The following is a 17,671-nucleotide window of genomic DNA, read 5'->3' as shown; positions in this document are numbered from 1 at the left end:
ATCACATTAGTCTGAATAAAGAAAGAAGAATTCATTGTTCTTTTATACGTCATGCATTATATGTTTTATGCATTTAGGATTTTCTAAATATCTGAACATCCTGCCCAGCGGATAAAAAAAAAAAAACTTGCTTCATCTCACATAGACTTCAAATTAATTATAAATTCATTATTGCATTGAAACCATCATCCAAATACAAAATAATTCCCAAATTTGTCACACTTTTTTTTTCAAAGGAATGTAAATCAAAGGAATGTAATAAATTTGAAAAATCACTTTTTATCCGGAGGATCATTGCGGACTATTTATACCATTTCCTAGATGTTACAATAGATTTTTCTTAGAAAAATTAAAACTTTAAATGCAAAGTTTGGGATCAAATCCAAATTTGCCCGGAAACAACCGATAACAATGCCAATTCATCAACCGTGGTAGCAATTAGATTACGTCTAGAAAACCTGGCTAAATTAAATGGTGTCTGCTGCCAAAAACCTGTCCTTATCAGACAATCATCTCAGGACGAATTTCTAAGGTGTCTTCACACAAACAACCGTGCAGAGAAAAGAAAATGCAATAAAAACTTAGAAATTACATAAAATAAAATCAATCGATTCAAATAATATCAGAGACTGGTGTTTAAATATACAAAATATTGTATCCAATCCCCAAATTTTGATAAATCAACTGTAATGCTTTAACAATCAATCAGAGAGGTGCTCAAATGTATTTTGTGTTTAAGGATGCAAATTATATAAAGATTTTTGCAGTAAAAACTCACCATCTTCCGATTTTTGCTGGTATTTACTTTGCTCGCGGGTTCCACACTCGATACAGTTCAAGCGAATAGTATTGTAATATTCTGTATCTTTGCACGACATGGGATCGATGAGGGGGAACGAATAGAAGGAAAAAACACAAGAAAAGCATAAAAAAATACCCGACAACAGCAACCAATTCATTTTCCCGCAGCCGTCAAGAACCAAACATCTTCACCGAGCCTTCAATCGATACGCCATCTAGCGGAAGGTGAATGCAATAATGTCAGAATGGTTACTGAGAACGTTTGTTTGTTTATTAACGGAGTCAAAAGTCAATGACTTTTGATAAATAGGTTCACAGTCAAATAAAAATAAAAGTAACGTATGATCGTAAAGACGCTTACGAAACGAAATTGCTAGAATTACTATCTAAATTAAGATTTTCCAAAGTTTGTGCGCTATTTAATTGTTAAAGAAGTAGCAAAATATTGTCGAGTTTCTATCGATTATAAATCGATTTATGTTTGTTTGTATAAGGAAAATATGAAATTCTCCGTATTTTAAATAAATGTTGTTTTATTTTAATATTTTTATTTTATTTAATTTAAAATATATTCTCTCCACCTCAAATTATTACTAGTAACTTGCCCCTGTACATCATACTTTTCCTTTAACAATACAATCGTGCTAGTATCTATCTAACACCTTTAGAGGAAAAATGTTTGAACTGAAATAACGTTATTTTTAGTTTATGTGGAAAGTTCGTATATAGTTAATCGGGGCTTCCTGCCTCTAAGGTGTCCAAATCTGGTTTTGTTTTTCATCTATCTAACTCCATTCTCGAGATTAAGGAAAGACAGACAAACGGATGGACAGACGACTGTAAAAATTTATAGGTCTACAATTTTTTCAAGCTGTAGCCCAATTGTTAAGTTTGTTCCATGCCAACAAACTTAAGTATTTGGTTGTATTTATTAGAGTCTTTGTCATGATCCAAGTGATATCCTTCTTGTTGAATTTCTTAGTTTTTTTTTTAAATTTGACACGTTTTTTTAATGAATATCTTATAAAAGATTTTTCTGAATTTGCAGCAAATATATTAATATAAAATATGACTGACCAGACGTCCAGTTCTAGCTATACAGTTCGATTTTTAAGCACTGTCCTCCCTCCGGAAGTACCTCGAGCCGGATGTTAACTTGTCTTCTTATTTGGGATCTTCCAAAATAATTTATGTAATATCTCAAAAAACTATTCATTCACATTATTTTCTGGAATATCCGAATAACTTGACGAAGACGAGGAGTTTAAAAAATTTATAAGGGTTGTTTAGGGGTCTTATAAAGTCTTTATAAGTTAGGACGCTTTCCTCGTCATCTATATACTGTGCAGTACATAATACAGTATATATGTAGCCTATGATAATCTATTAGTGCAATATCCTCTTTTATTTGGAAATGGCTACACTATATAAGATACATTGTTTTGTTTTTCGCAACAACTAAGGGAAAAAATTTACTACATCTGAAAAGTTAGTTTTTTTTTTACTCTTCCCGCCTGCGGGTTCTCCTGTTTTTTCCGATACCCATTGTGGATAGGTCAATCGGGTGGAAACGAATGGCCTGGAAGGCACATTATAACAAAACCTAGAGGCCCAAAATATGTGGAATGGATCGCCCATGAAAAATTTCTAGGATTTTCGATTGCCAGGATTCTATTCCGGATCCCCAAAGCAATAGATTGACGCCTTAGCTGGTTAGGTCTTCAGATCGTGGCGTATTACATATTTTAAACCACCATCGAGGTATTTAAGTTAACAAATCCTTTACTTTGAAAAGAGTTTCATGAATCATGACTGTTTGTAATCGTTTTATAATTTTATTCTGATTTATAATACAGTACTAATAATTCTGTTTCATAAGATTACAGTTTGTGAAACATTTGAGATCGATTAGAAAATTGATCGTAAATGTTCCATAAATTGTATAATCATACGCCTACTAATTTCAAAATATGCAAGATTTTATTTGCATTATATATTTAGGCTAAAGCAATTATTTATTTTACACAAATAGAAATAAGAAGAATATTTACACGAAATGTTTATTTAGTGATAAGGTTACGCATTTGTGTTGTAATACTTCGTAACTGTGTTACGCAATGGATTAGAATACAAGTTCTTGCACAACTTGAATTTCTGATTTTATGGACTTTTTACATTGAGATTTATCAAGCCGAACAATAATTATATCAATAGTTCCACAAAATTTATAAGAATACAGTATATAAATAGAACAGTTGCAACTAGAGGGAAAACAAGGAGAAGTAGTCTACTCCTGTAAACACGTGTCTTTGGTTCTCTTGGTTTTTCCACTCCTCCTGTTTTTATCTCTACTCTTGCATTTCTCGCATCTGCATAAACGCAGCTTTAGCGAGAGCGAGAAACGAGAAAATGAAAAACGTCCTACATAATCGCATGAAATAATTGAATCAAAAGCAAATTTGTAGTAATTTTTTAAAATATACTTTGAAGATAACTGTTATATTCCTGTTATATTTTATAGATGCAAGTACAAACATCTATCTTAATTAGGGTTTACAGTATTTTGAAAGTCGGCGAGAGCGATTGTTTAAAGAAAATATTTTCGTTAAAAAGATCATTTATTGCATATTGTTATTACGATATTTTACTTTTAGTGAATTTTGTGTCAAATGAAAATGATGAACCAATAAAAATTACAGCAATACACATCCATAAGTTTTCTTTTTCACTTTCTTTTCAGGAACCATACAATTGTTATTAATGTTACGAGAATTAAGTGGAGATAATTCTGGGCGATTTCCTAATGTAAATCTTTTAATACAGGAAATGATGGACTGATTATCCGATTGAACCGAACGAATGGAATCTTGTTCCTATTAAGAACAATTTATTAATATATAAAACATTAATTTATTTAATAGTTGATGAAAAATTAGAAAACTTTAATGAAATTAACTTTAACAACTGTGAATTCTCTTGATTCTGATTCTTTTAATTCTCCATATTCATTCACTTCATAAATCTGTTTGAAATATCTATTGAATTTTTTATCATCATAACTATCTTCATCGCCCCTACTTTCTTCTGCGCTATCATCACTCACATGCTCACATTTGTATCCATTTTCAGAAGATACAACTGGGTAAACGATATCTGATGGAGATTCTTCACTACATGGTGGCTTAGTTACTACTAAACGATGAAAATTTCGAAATTGATTTTGAAGCTGTAAACATAAAATAAATTTATAAATAAATAATATGTTTTAATTTATACTATTTTATTTTAAAATGTAATTTTTAATACCTGAAAGGATTCTCCGAGATGTAGAGCATGTTCTGTAGAACATGGCATACTTCTAAAAGACGCAGCATCAATCTTATCATCACCCATTCCAAAGGATGAGTAAGTTGTCTCCCTCATTTTTCGAATTTCCTTTTCTAGTTTTTTTTCTTCGTCTCTCCTTTTCTTTTCTTCCTTTTTCATTTTCATTCTCATTTTTGTTCTCTTGTTTAAAATTTCTTCGTTTATTGTATTTTCTAAGATACTTTCTTTAAATCTTGATCTTATCCACCACGAAGACATCTTCGATTGAGCGATGTATTATTGTTATTATTCTTACAATAATTTAATTATTGTTGAATAATTAATCGATTATTTCTTATTAATTTTATTCTTTTTTATTATTAAATTAATATACTGTATATTAAAATATTTACAATAGGAGATCAAACAATTGTACTTTAAAATACTAATTTCTATTGCTACAAGACAAGCAAACTTCCCAAAAAATGAAAAAAGCGCCGTTTATAACAATCAGTTTGATGTTAAATATCGTATCAGTGAAAAAGTTGGTTCATTATCTATATAAGATGTCAAAATCAGTACGTTTTCTCCTTTAAAAGAAACATCCCACGTATTAACATAGTAAAGTTTTTTGTCCTAAAGTTTATTTCTTACTTCTATAATAACAACGTGGTTATATTTTAAAAGACAAAATAGTGGAAATATTAATGTTGGAGTGATAATTTTTAAACGAAAATATCAGTTTATAAAATGTTTAATTTAATAAAACAGAACTGCCGGAACCCGGGATCGAACCAGGGACCTTTAGATCTTCAGTCTAACGCTCTCCCAACTGAGCTATTCCGGCGATGTTAATTAGGTTCAAAATAAGTAATAAATAGATTTTTAACAATTAAAATATCAATTACTACTGTAAAATTGTAATTTGACTTTATTTCGCCGTTTTTATCATATGATTTACTAATATTTAAATATATTTTATTAAAAAATGAAAAGTTTTTCTATTTATTAATTAATTTATAGATAGGAATGGGGAAAAACTATTATTAAATTATCGGTAGAAACGTTTTGTATTTTTACAGTGAAAAATTTTAATTAAAATTTATGAAATATTTTCACAGATGATTTTGGTGTTATCGAAATAAAAACTGGCCGCTGGAGTTCGGAATTTTTTTATTTTTTTACTTAAAAATTTACTAAAAGCGATTTATGGATAACAAAATATCATATGCTAAACAGCGATTTGTATTGTATGTAATGTTTTGACATAGTTATTTGAAGGACAAGTTGAAAATGGTTTAATCGATATAAATTCACAAAACTTTTATTATACCGATTTAAAAAAGTTTATAAATTTTTATTTTAAAAGAGTAACAAAGAAAATGCATGAACGGTACATAAAAATTTTTATTTTATTTTTATGTAATTCTATTCAATAATATTAAATAGTATTAAAAGAATCTTAGTAATTCTTTACATCATTTTGTCATTGTTATATAGTCCTATAATGTTTACAATAAATTTTAAAAATTAATAAAAGTTTTTTTTTTTAAATTTTCTTTTATAAAATAGAAAATTTTCATTCAGAGTATAATTACATTCTATTATACTACAGTATTTATATTATGGTTGACCTATTTGAAATCATCACAGTTATCTATGCATGAAAACTGTAAGATATTATTGAAGATGGAGAAAAAATTGAATTAAAAACAGATCAGTTTTTTAAAATATTTTTTTTAAACATCAAATAATAAATTTATTTTTAAATTAAAATTCTTTAACTGTAAGAGTTATGAAAGAGTGGTTTAAATCAATTTACTAGTATCCAAAACTTTTTATAATAATAGAAAGTAGTATGGACAGGATCGTCGAGAGGGGGAACTTGGGACGAAAACTTAGAGGTTTGTAGTGGTTCCTACTTCGATAAAATCGACGTTATTTCCACTAATAAAAATTAGAATCTTTAAGATTGCTTTTTATTGATAAAGAGATATTCTACGTATTTCATTTGTTCAAAAATAACGTGGCAAAAGACACTCCATACAAGATCTGTACGGCCTCATACATAGCTTCATTATTTAAATATAATATTATTAAATTAATTTTCTTATTACTTTCCCGACTGTTATAGTATGGCGATCCGGCAAAAAATGACCTCCCCAGATTTTTACATTTTTGGACTCAGGAGACCTTGAAATGTCGAGAAATTCAACAACACAATTCACTTAATTCAGGGATAATTTCTATATGTATGGATGTTAGTGTGTGTGGGGGAGCATGATTTTTTTTACGCTGTTTGAAGCTTAATAACTCCCGTGCTTTTTGTCGAAAATTTCTGAAATTTTGCAGGGAGGTTTGTGTTAGAGGAATTGATGCTATTAAATTATGGTGATTAAAGGTCGAAGGAGTTAAATCTGTAATTCAAGCTGTTTTAAATCCAGTCGGATTACTAAGAAAAACGGTTTTTATCTTTACTTTAAATAATTATATTCAGTCTCAATTTATAAATGACAGGACAATAATAAATAGCTGAACATTTCGTAATCTATTGTAAAAAATATTATGTAATAAGTACAGATATACAGATACAATACACTTAAATAGAATGAAAGATGCAAAACATTTCCAGATAAACAACACTCAAACAGGAAATAGAAGCTAAAATGTTAAAGGATTGTTGAATATGTATACAGGTTTAATAGAGCATAAAAATAAATTAATTTGAAAATATTATTTAATATAATAAAATCGAATTAAGGAAAAGTTAATTATTATTATAAGCTTACAAATGATCAATTTATTCTAGTTAATAATACTAATAATTTTAATTTCTGTTTTTATCTCTCTCCCTATAAACCTTTTAATCATGCCCATATGGGGCTGGCTAAGTTAGAGACGGGGTTCGATATATCCATGACAGATCGCATTCGAAAATTCCCAGGTTATAACATTTTAAATATCGTTTTAATTATAGAAATTTAATTCTCGTAAATTGATCCGATTAATAAATTACATATGTCTTTTTTAAAACGGAAATATGAAAATTTGTTCAATTAAAATATTGATCTACAGTACTATAATTAAAACAAGTTACATTAGAACATGGTTTCCCAACGGAGTCGGCATTGACCCCTAAGCCCACCAGTGCCAAGCGGTCTTCGTGCCCTGAACACTGGGAGTTCGGTCGTGGGTTTGCGCCTCGCTCGGACGGGCTGGCCACGTGGAGTTTTCCGGATTTTCTCCACATCTGTAACGCCTAAATAGGAGCCAGTTTTCCTTAAAAAGACCTCCCGGAAGGCATTCCCCTAGGCAGATCGCCCAAATGTTGCGTTGCCATAACTTAACCAACAACAACAACAACAACATTGACCCTTAGGGACCGATGAAAGTTTGAGAGGAAATCAATAAAATTATGCAATATAAAAAATGTATTTAAAACATAATTAAAAATTTTCATTATTTTTCGCTTTCAAATAAATTTAGGAAGATGCGTTTTAAAAATTATGTACGAGGACTGAGAGTTTTTAACATTTTAAATTTATTCTCTGTTCTCACAATAAATATAAATGTTCTGCGTATATTCAGTCATCGACACATATTACTTTAATATTATATACTGTATATATATGTTTATTGTAGGTATCGTATAAGCCTACACTCTTTGTTTAGGTAGAGATGTATGACCCTGCTCCCTCGTGAAATATATTTTTAGGTTGGAAAGGTTGAATAGATTAGAAATTATCGTCAAGCACAATCATCAAAACATCAAAAGAAACTATTTTTTAATTAAAAAAATTGGCTTCATTTGATCATTATAAGTATGTTATTTTTAGTATAATATATGACTAAATGTATTCTAACGCACACAATTTATTATTGGTGTTTTAAATTAATATTTTATATATGTTACCGCTAAAGCTCGAAACTCGTTAATCTGCAGATTACCTAGCTAATCCCCTAGTTAATCTAGCTAGTTAATCTGCAGATTACCTAGCTAATCTGCTTAACTAGCGTGATCCGTTAAAGTTGTGAAAATTGTTCCATTTCTCAAATTACCTGCAGATAATGTGCAGAGTATCTAGGTAATCCGCACATTACCTATTAGGCACTCGGTAAAGTGAAAGTAAGATCTTTGCCACAAATAAATGTACCACAAATAGGTGTGCTTGTCGCAGAAACCAATTGCTATGAAATTCAAAGTGTCACCAATCTTTAGACTGCACAATTGGATAATGTTACCTATGGTGGGTAAAATGGCGGCTCGTCTCTGATTCCAGCAAAGAGAAGAAAGGAAACAGTGGGGACGCACGTTCAAACCTAACCTAACCTATTCTAATAATTTGGTTGGTAATAATTATGGTAATTTATTAAAATAGGTTAGGTTAGGACAGAACGTGCGTCCCCACTGTTTCCTTTCTTCTGTTTGCTGGAATCAGAGACGAGCCGCCATTTTACTCACCATAGGTAACATTAACTGCACAATTATATCATGCGATCACCAGAAAAAGTATGATAACTTTATTATTTTTCGTCTCCGGTCCAAAAGTAGGGTATCGTTGAAGTCGTCTCGGTCCCCTCAGTTCAGATAGATACTCAAAGTCCCGAAATTCCATAGGTGGTTATCTATATAATAATTTCCCTAATTGTATTAATATTTTAAATCGTTTGATTTTTTGTATGTTTTTTAATTGGTTGATGATTGATTCTATCAACTAATTTGTCGATTGTTTGATTGTATTAACTTGATTCTTTAGATATCGAAAATTAAATAAAGAACATTATGTTAATTTAAGCGTACAGAAACGTTGCTGTTGTTTCAGCAAAGATCTTATTTTCACTTTACCGAGTGCCTAGTAGGTAATTTGCAGATTACCTAGATAATCTGCACATTACCTAGGTAATTTGAGAAATAGAACAATTTTAGCAACTTTAACGGATCACGCTAGTTAATCTGCAGATTACCTAGCTAATCTGCAGATTAACGAGTTTCCGAGCTTTAGCGGTAACATATATATAAAGATTACATACAACAGTATAAAGAACAACACTTCAACAACAACTGAACAACATTCCATACACTAGACGCTTTCGTAAGTTTAATTAATCATCGTTGAATAAAGGACACAAAATTTATAAACTTACATCAGAAGAATAAGAACAGGTCTATTGAATTTTTTTTTTCTTTTCGGAAGTTTAAAACTTGATATGATAGCCTTTAAAGATAGTAAGAATGTTAAATGAAATATATATATAATAGTAATGATATATATAAAATTAATTTCTTATAAAATTGATAAAATTGTCAATGTAAAATGTCATTTTCGATGGAAATGTTTCTTGACACGAAAAATCAATCGATTAAATATTAAATTATTTCAAGCGACTAAATGAAATGAATTCTTAACATTTGATTCCAATTATAATCATATTCAGATTCAAAACTGAAAACTGTGAAAAGATTCATACCATTATAATTATTTAACAGTTTTCTTATATAAAGTAAACAATTGCAGATAGTTTGCCATTTGTTACCGTTTAAAATCATTTCTCACAAAATAACGTCAATTCACATCAATAAATTATTTCAAATAATGCTTTTATACGGTTTAATATACAATATCTATACATACGGGCATTATATACTTTTTTAAAAAATTCTTTTCCTCCTATGGGCACTAAGAGGGCCTCTTTTTTAGCAAGCACATTATGGGTTTGGCCAGGCCCACAATGGGGTGGCCGGATGGTAAGGGACGGACCACCCCAAAAAATTTCTGGCGATTTTCGATTTCGGGTTCCCCAAAGCGGTAGGCTACTAACTCGACCACTCGGCCATCCGGCCGGTCATTATATACTGTAATTATATTGTAATTATTCGATTATAATTATTATATACAATCATTTTTTATTGTTTTACATGAAAACTTTTAACATATAAATAAAATATGCCATGTATACTATTATCATTATTCGGATAAAATTTTTCAGCTTATTTATTTATTTTTTTTACATTGACATTTCTTACCACCAGAGGGTGTGTATGATCAAACGAAACATCAAAATGATAGAAACATCATGAATGTTGATAATTTCGGTTCAAAACAAAGTTTAAAAAATAAATATATTATTAGTAACGTAAATTAGATTTCCAGATGAAAATTTAACGTTATTCTGAAATGTATAACTGTGATTTATTATCAAATTATATGATTTTAAACTCGGTGTATAATACATTCAACCAATAGATCGATTCGTAATTTCCCAAATTAATCATCTGTTGAATCAGGAAGTTTTTTAAAAGGTAAAATTTCATATTCTGTAGCATAATCTGTGTATATATTAAAAATAAATAGATTTATTTTACCATATTATTTGATACATGCACAATTAGTGATTCACAAAACATTCAGTCAATATTCCAAATGTTGTTTTGTTGTATTTGTGTATCTGATTTGCTTCAATAAGCCATTCAACACACTGCATTCATTTTGGATAAGTGGGTGAAAATCTGAAAAAAAAAACTTGTCAAACTTGATACAAAGAAAAAACTTAAGTTTCTCTGAAAAATGATACAACATGGGAATCTTTACACTTTTATTGTCCGGTATAACAGACAGAAGTTGTGTCTGAAAATTATTAAATGATTTTCGGATGCTATTCTAATAGTCGTATGTCGGGCCCTATCTCTTGCCGTCCAGCTGTTTTGTTCTGGATCTGGCCAAACCTACCTTAATAAGAGGCCTTCTAAGTGTCATCTAAAAGAATTAAAAGAAAGGGTTTCTGTATAATATATGTACTGTGATGACTACCATCTGTGGTAAATTGTTGATTCTATTTCAATATTTGCAGAATAAACAGCTAAAGTAACTTAGAGAACATAAAAGTAATTTTATTTTATTGATAAACTATATTTTAATAGTAAATGACAATGTGTAGGACATCATCAGGTATCTTAGAATACAGGGATCAAGTGTGTTCCAAATCTAAACACAGATTTATAATAAAGTATAATTTCTAAAAAGATATTTATTTTTTTATTTAGAAATTTAAAATATTTTTTAATATTAATAATAAGTATAAATTTATTAAAATTTTTCAAAATATGGCAGTATTTTAATTTTTTATTTGTTGCTTTATTGGGGATGAATGAATATACTGTATAGAATTTATCTAAACATTTTTTATATGTATATTCAATTTTCAGAGCTTTTTATTCAAATATAGTGTTTTTGGATTCTTTGCTTCAGCATAAATGGGTTTTAAGAACATTTAAATCCAAAATCCTTTAAAAAAAAATGAGTTTCAGATGTTCAGATATAGGTTGAGCCAAGAATAAGAATCCACAACAGAACTGTAGGGGTATTCTGGGAGATGCCCAGGTGAACAAAATTTCTGTCATTGGCACTGTTATTGCTTTATTTTTATAAGCCTGTCAAATTTTTTAGTCACTTAAGAAATTTTTCTAATTTTGTTGCATCTAATGGTCTTTAACATTAGTTAAAGACAAAAACANACAATAATTTTTTTTTTTTTTATAATTCTATTAATACATAATTGTCTTCAATAACTGAAATTAGGAAAATGTAGTATTTATGTATGCAACTAGGTTTATTTTTAAATGCAGCATTCAAAATTCTAAACTTTAAATTGATTTTGGTAATTTTATTAGAAAATTAAGTTAATATATTATATTATTAGAATAGTTTTGCTTTTACATTTGAAAATAAAAATTCCAATTATTAGTGATTTTATTTAATATGTTTTAAATTAGTTTTAATTCCAAATATTTAAATATTCAAAAAAATTAAAAATTATATGAGTTTAAGAGTTAATTGAATTATGTTATTTACACTTGTAATTTAAACATTTATGGTTATTGTTATTTAAAATATATTAAACATTTCTTAGATGAACACTATTTATTTAATTATCAGTAGTAGTAGTAGTAGTAGTAATAATAATGATGATAACTATCATTATTCATACTGTTTCCATTTTAGATTTTATTGAAAACATAAATGCTTATTGCATGATTCAATTTCACTTTGTTTGAAATAGGTTGCAGAGCTTATTGATTAAAAAAAAATATATTACTCATGTTTTATATAAAAAAAATTATGTAACTTATGAATCAGCAAAAATTTTGAATTACTAACCTATTGAGTCAATAAGTTAAATATATATCTATTTTATTTTATTTTATTTAAAGTTTAAGGGGAATGTTTATATAAACAGCATTATAAGTTTTTTCTAAATTTAATGAGAAATTGTATCAAAATAATCAGGTAATTAAATTATTAGTTGATAACTGTATATTGAATTCTGATATACCAAAAACTGGTTGTATCTGATATGTTTATTGTAGTTTTGAATTAATATTTTTATTAATATTTTTTAGTTTTTATTATTATAAAGCTGTAAAAAAAAGTGTATTTGTTAATAAAAACTGATTAAGTTATGTATATTATATCAAAGAAAAATTTGCTTAAATTGTTTTTATTTAATTAGAATGTGTCTTAATAAGAAATAAGGTTTTAGAAAATGGATTTTGTTGTTTGAATTAATAAAAAATCTATTTTATAAGAAATAAAATGAAATTTAAAATTAATTTTACATTGTATAAAAGTAGTTATATAATAGGGAAAATATAATAAAATTAATTTTTATTCGGCAATAATAATAAAATAAAAATAATGAAAATCATTATAAAAATGATAAACTTTCAAATTGAAGAAATCAGTAAAGCAATAATTTTGTATTTATCTATCAAAAAAGAAATTCCAAAAATTTATAACAAAATGAATATGATAAAATTCATTATTAAGAATTAGTTGAATTTATTGAATTTTTACATTTTAATAACTTCATTAATTTTTAAAATTAATTTATTCAAATGTTTTTACTTTTTGATACACTGAAATAATTTTCATAAGAAACAAATTTAAGTAAAATAGTAAATGCATTTATTAGAAGATTTAATTTTTTTTTATATTAATTATTAAGTAACTGTTAAAATTACTTTTAATAGATGACGATTACTAATGAACTGAATCAAAAAAGTACAGGTATCTCTCGTATAACACAGTAGTTACATTCTAAAAAAAATGCTGTTTATGTGAATCCATGCTATACAAAACAAAGGATTAATGCAAAACATAGGGTTAGATTCCAAAAGTTAAAAAAATTTACTGTTCTTTTTTGTTACTAAGAAAAATATGTTTATTAAAACAATCAATAATTAACTAACGATAACAATTAAAAATATTGTTTGACATGTGAATATTAATTTTAGATAAATGAGGGTGTTTTCTTTTTAGAAAGTATTGTCATCTGATTGTTTTTTATTGATTTTGGTCAGAAACATCTTCATTTTTCTTATTTTTATCATAAAAAATTTTTATGGATGACAAAATAAAAATGTTATTAATCGAAAATTTGTTTTATAGGGCTCTCATTTGTTCAGTTGAGTATCTAGCAATTTTTATCCAGAATTTGTGTTCGAATACCAAATTGTTCAAGTTGTGTATAGTTTGAGTATGAGACATTGCTGTATTTTTTGTCATTTTTACGAATGATTATTTATCTATGGTTAAAAAAGTTAATAACACCTAAAAATGTTTAAATACTGTAAACTTTACTAAATATGAATATTAATGTAAAAAACCAAAACACGGTGACAGTCTTAATAAATGCTAATGTCTGAAAGCAACATCAACAATACCTGGTTGATAAGAAAGCTAGGACAAGGAAGAGAAAAATTGTAGTATCAGTTTTCATTAAAGTAAACCTGATGAAAGGCACAAAACAAATTGAAACTTTCAATATTGTAAAATCCATGAGCAAATTTGAGATGACAAGTATGCTTACTTGAATAATGGACTTTGCACTTAACTGAAATTTTGTACAGACAATTTCCTGAATTCTGAAACTGTGCTGTAGAAGTGCCTTGTTGTATGAAAGATACTGTAGTTTAAAGTTAAGAATATCAATTTTTATTAATGAAAAATTAATAATCATATCTATAAGTTAAAATAAAATAAAAAACTACATAAAACATTAAATTTCAATAATTTTATTTTTATTATAAGTATAAAAGCTAATAATTGAAATCTTTTAATTTTTAAAAATGGATAGTCTAATAAAAATAATAAAAATAGAATAAAATTCTAAAAAAAATAAATAAAATAAAAACTTAAAATTTTAACTTCTTAATTTAGAGTCATTATTGTAGTTATTTTCTTATAAAGGCATTAAAAGTAAGAAGTTTAAAAAAAAATCATTAGTACAGTAAACTCCTACTAACTATTGACTTGGACCTGCCAACTCAGACTTTTCATAACTTGGACAAATTTTTTTTTTAAATTGTACAGCATGGTAATTTAAAATTTCTTAACAATACCTAAAAATGTAATCGCACTAGGTGTAGAACTAAATCTACCAAAAATTGATACTGTAGTTATATTAATAAAAATATCGAAGTTTGAAATAAATTGACAAACTAATAGTTTTTTGACTAAAAAAAAAATAACATTAAATTATAATGAATAAGATTTTTTTGGATAACATTTTATAAACAGTTTTAATTCCACTGTGAAGAATTCTATAAATTTTTTCATCATTTGATAACATCTTAAAAGTTTCAAATCATCAGAAAAGTTTAGAAGAAATAATCAGAAAAAATGATCAAATTGATTATCTATCAACAGAATCAAATACTTGACCACCAGTACCTAGACTTAAGAGAAGTCTTAGAAATCATAGTAGTTATGAGACTTTTTACAATATCGTAGCATACAATGTGCTTTGTGAATACAAGACTTTTTGCATCTGGCAACTTACAATGAATTTTGTCATAAGTTACGATACAAGGTACAGTACAGTAGAGCCTCGATTATCCGACCCAATTGGGGACTGGGGTTGGTCGGATAATTGAAAAGTCGGATAACCGAAAAGTATGAAAAAATCCATTATTAGTGTAGTATATTATTATATCCCATGTAATTAGTATATTAGTATATTGCTATTAACCTACTTTGCGTTGAATTTTCATCGATGTTAAGCCTAACAAAAATTTTTTAAAATAATAATCGTCGCTATTATATCGTTAAAAATTAGAAAATTAAACCTCGTTTAAATACTGGCTCCCTTTCATGGTTGAATGAGTGTTGCCAGCTAAAACAAGTAAAAATAATTTTAAAGTAGCCAAGACATAGCCAAATATTGTAGCTCCACATCACTAGCGGACATTTGAAATTTGCCAACTAGGACAGTTGGTTAACCGAGGTGTCGGTTAATCGGGGGTCGGATAATCAAGGCTCTACTGTATTGGTGAATCCAGGCCCTGGTCATTTTTGTTTCCCACAATTCTCTAGATCTGTCACTAATTTGTGGATTACTTTTAATGATCAACCTGTTTCCTTTGATATTTCTTTCCATAAGCCCATAATTTAAGAATACAGCACACTTATTCTTCACTGAGCTCGTGTTTTCAAGCCAAACTGATCACTCATCAACAGAACATAAAACTTGGTTAAACAGTTAAATCAAAACTAATGGTTTTAAATTTGGTGGTTAATTACTTTATTTTTGATATGCAGCTTTTGCCACTAGAATGCACAAGATTTAGGGGAAAACTTGATATCAAATCCAAAGAGGATTGTTTTTTTCTATAATTATTTGACATGTAAATTCTTATTATTGTTGAATATCTAAAACAATCTGAATGTAATTGTTGAATTATTGAATCAATTCATAATACTGTAATGATCATTTACTAAATGTTTTGTTACAATAGATGCAACTGTTTTTTAAATATCAGCAATAAACCTTTTTTTCTATAATATTTTGACATACTTTATAAGCTGAATCGATCCACATTTAACAGTGAATGAAGTTTAAATAATGCTAATGTTTTTGAAATGGTTAATAAGCTATCTTCAGGCATGGATAGTTATGATCTTATATTTCTTGACCATTGTTACCATATTAATAAGCACTGTGGTTACTCTGCTGAATTAATCAATGCATTGTTAAAGATGCATTGATTGATTCATCTGAGTAACCATAGTGGCTAGTTTTTCCTTATGTGAAAATATATGTAAAATGTAAACAATTATGTTATTGTTTATACTGTCACTAATGGAATTTAAACACAAAATTTAACATAACATGAAACAAAATAGAAAAAAATATTGGTTATCATAAATATAATAAACTGTATGAATTAGTGATTATTGGATCATTTATTATTTTAAATAGAAAACTTACACTGCAAAATGACTATTGATATGTTTCTATTATTTGGCTAGTTTTTTATTATACATGTTACCACAAAACTTTCCACTATCTTATTGGGTTATTTCCAAATATAGAAATATTACTTTACATTTTATATGCATTTTGTAATTCTGAATCATGCAGTTTTAACTTCTACAGTATTATTGATTATTCATGAAAAACATATGCTTTATTAGTATTATTTTGTATTGTGTTATTCTATTCCATTAATTTCCCTTGCTAGGAAATAATAGGATCTATAATAATAGTTAATGGTCTAACTTCATATATCTAAAAAATTTAGTTTCAAATCAAATCAATATATCTAAAACAGTTATTTAGATAGCTTGACTATAAAAATATTTTAAAATTAAGTAGAAGAAAATCAAGAAATTTCAAGTTCAAATTCTGATCTAGATCACTATTTATTAGATTAATGTAAATGATATTTATTTGTTTATTAAAATTTTTCAAAATATGGCAGTATTTTAATTTTTTATTTGTTGCTTTATTGGGGATGAATGAATATACTGTATAGAATTTATCTAAACATTTTTTATATGTATATTCAATTTTCAGAGCTTTTTATTCAAATATAGTGTTTTTGGATTCTTTGCTTCAGCATAAATGGGTTTTAAGAACATTTAAATCCAAAATCCTTTAAAAAAAAATGAGTTTCAGATGTTCAGATATAGGTTGAGCCAAGAATAAGAATCCACAACAGAACTGTAGGGGTATTCTGGGAGATGCCCAGGTGAACAAAATTTCTGTCATTGGCACTGTTATTGCTTTATTTTTATAAGCCTGTCAAATTTTTTAGTCACTTAAGAAATTTTTCTAATTTTGTTGCATCTAATGGTCTTTAACATTAGTTCTCATTACAGTACAAAGCTTCAATATTCATTGTAGTAAATTTTATTTTTATTTTAATTCTAGGTTGCATTTTGTAAATCATCTATGGGAGTACAGAGCTGATTTAAACATTAGGGTAAGATTTACCAATAGTGAATTTTCATGTAAGTTAATGACAATGATTAGCTGTCTAGAGAGGCTTTAAAATTAAAAATGGTATTTACTATTGCTGAAGGAGGCTAAAGAAAACAATAGTACATAGTGTACGTTTAAAGCATTTTGTGAAACTTATCTGAACTGACTGAAGCATTCCTACACTGTGATCTTAAAAATTTATCAGAAGTTTTGTGAAACTGAAAGTGTGAGTTAATTTAAATAAACCAAATTGACATTCTATAACAAAGATGTTCAGGTGACTGTTCGTGTTGCCATCGCA

The 17,671-nt window shown here is 27.6% G+C and overlaps 2 protein-coding genes and 1 non-coding gene across 3 annotated transcripts in view; 1 reads left to right on the top strand and 2 right to left on the bottom strand.

Moving 5' to 3' along the window:
• Nucleotides 1-2,886: 2,886 nt before the first annotated feature.
• On the bottom strand, nt 2,887-4,504 carry LOC111624697. The gene is made up of 3 exons (XM_023367609.1): nt 4,108-4,504; nt 3,758-4,027; nt 2,887-3,674 (listed from the first exon to the last, which is right to left on the bottom strand). The coding sequence occupies exons 1-3, from the start codon at nt 4,384-4,386 to the stop codon at nt 3,495-3,497; spliced, it is 729 nt and encodes a 242-aa protein (XP_023223377.1). The 5' UTR covers nt 4,387-4,504; the 3' UTR covers nt 2,887-3,494.
• Nucleotides 4,505-4,881: 377 nt separating this feature from the next.
• Trnaf-gaa lies at nt 4,882-4,954 on the bottom strand. The gene has a single exon. It is a non-coding gene; the product is annotated as a tRNA-Phe (tRNA).
• Nucleotides 4,955-10,155: 5,201 nt separating this feature from the next.
• LOC111624689 (ubiquitin carboxyl-terminal hydrolase CYLD-like) overlaps nt 10,156-17,671 on the top strand; it is a 46,594-nt gene continuing 39,078 nt past the window's right edge. Inside the window, exons 1-2 of the mRNA XM_023367597.1 lie at nt 10,156-10,408; nt 17,320-17,371. The gene's annotated coding sequence lies outside the window, so the exon portion shown is untranslated. The remainder of the gene's footprint in view (nt 10,409-17,319; nt 17,372-17,671) is intronic.

The sequence above is a fragment of the Centruroides sculpturatus genome, unplaced genomic scaffold, assembly GCF_000671375.1.
Source record: "Centruroides sculpturatus isolate CEXI.00-Female unplaced genomic scaffold, Cexi_2.0 scaffold358, whole genome shotgun sequence".
Classification (NCBI taxonomy): domain Eukaryota; kingdom Metazoa; phylum Arthropoda; class Arachnida; order Scorpiones; family Buthidae; genus Centruroides; species Centruroides sculpturatus.
This window is presented reverse-complemented; position numbering and strand designations above follow the sequence as displayed.

Bases quoted from the DNA above. Each gene is read 5' to 3' on its own strand.
- LOC111624697 (XM_023367609.1), bottom strand. From the start codon at position 4,386: ATGTCTTCGTGGTGGATAAGATCAAGATTTAAAGAAAGTATCTTAGAA. The intron at 4,028-4,107 runs GTATTAAAAATT...TTATGTTTACAG, and splicing joins ATCTCGGAGAATCCTTTCAG to CTTCAAAATCAATTTCGAAA. The intron at 3,675-3,757 runs GTTAATTTCATT...TGTTCTTAATAG, and splicing joins GAGAATTCACAGTTGTTAAA to GAACAAGATTCCATTCGTTC.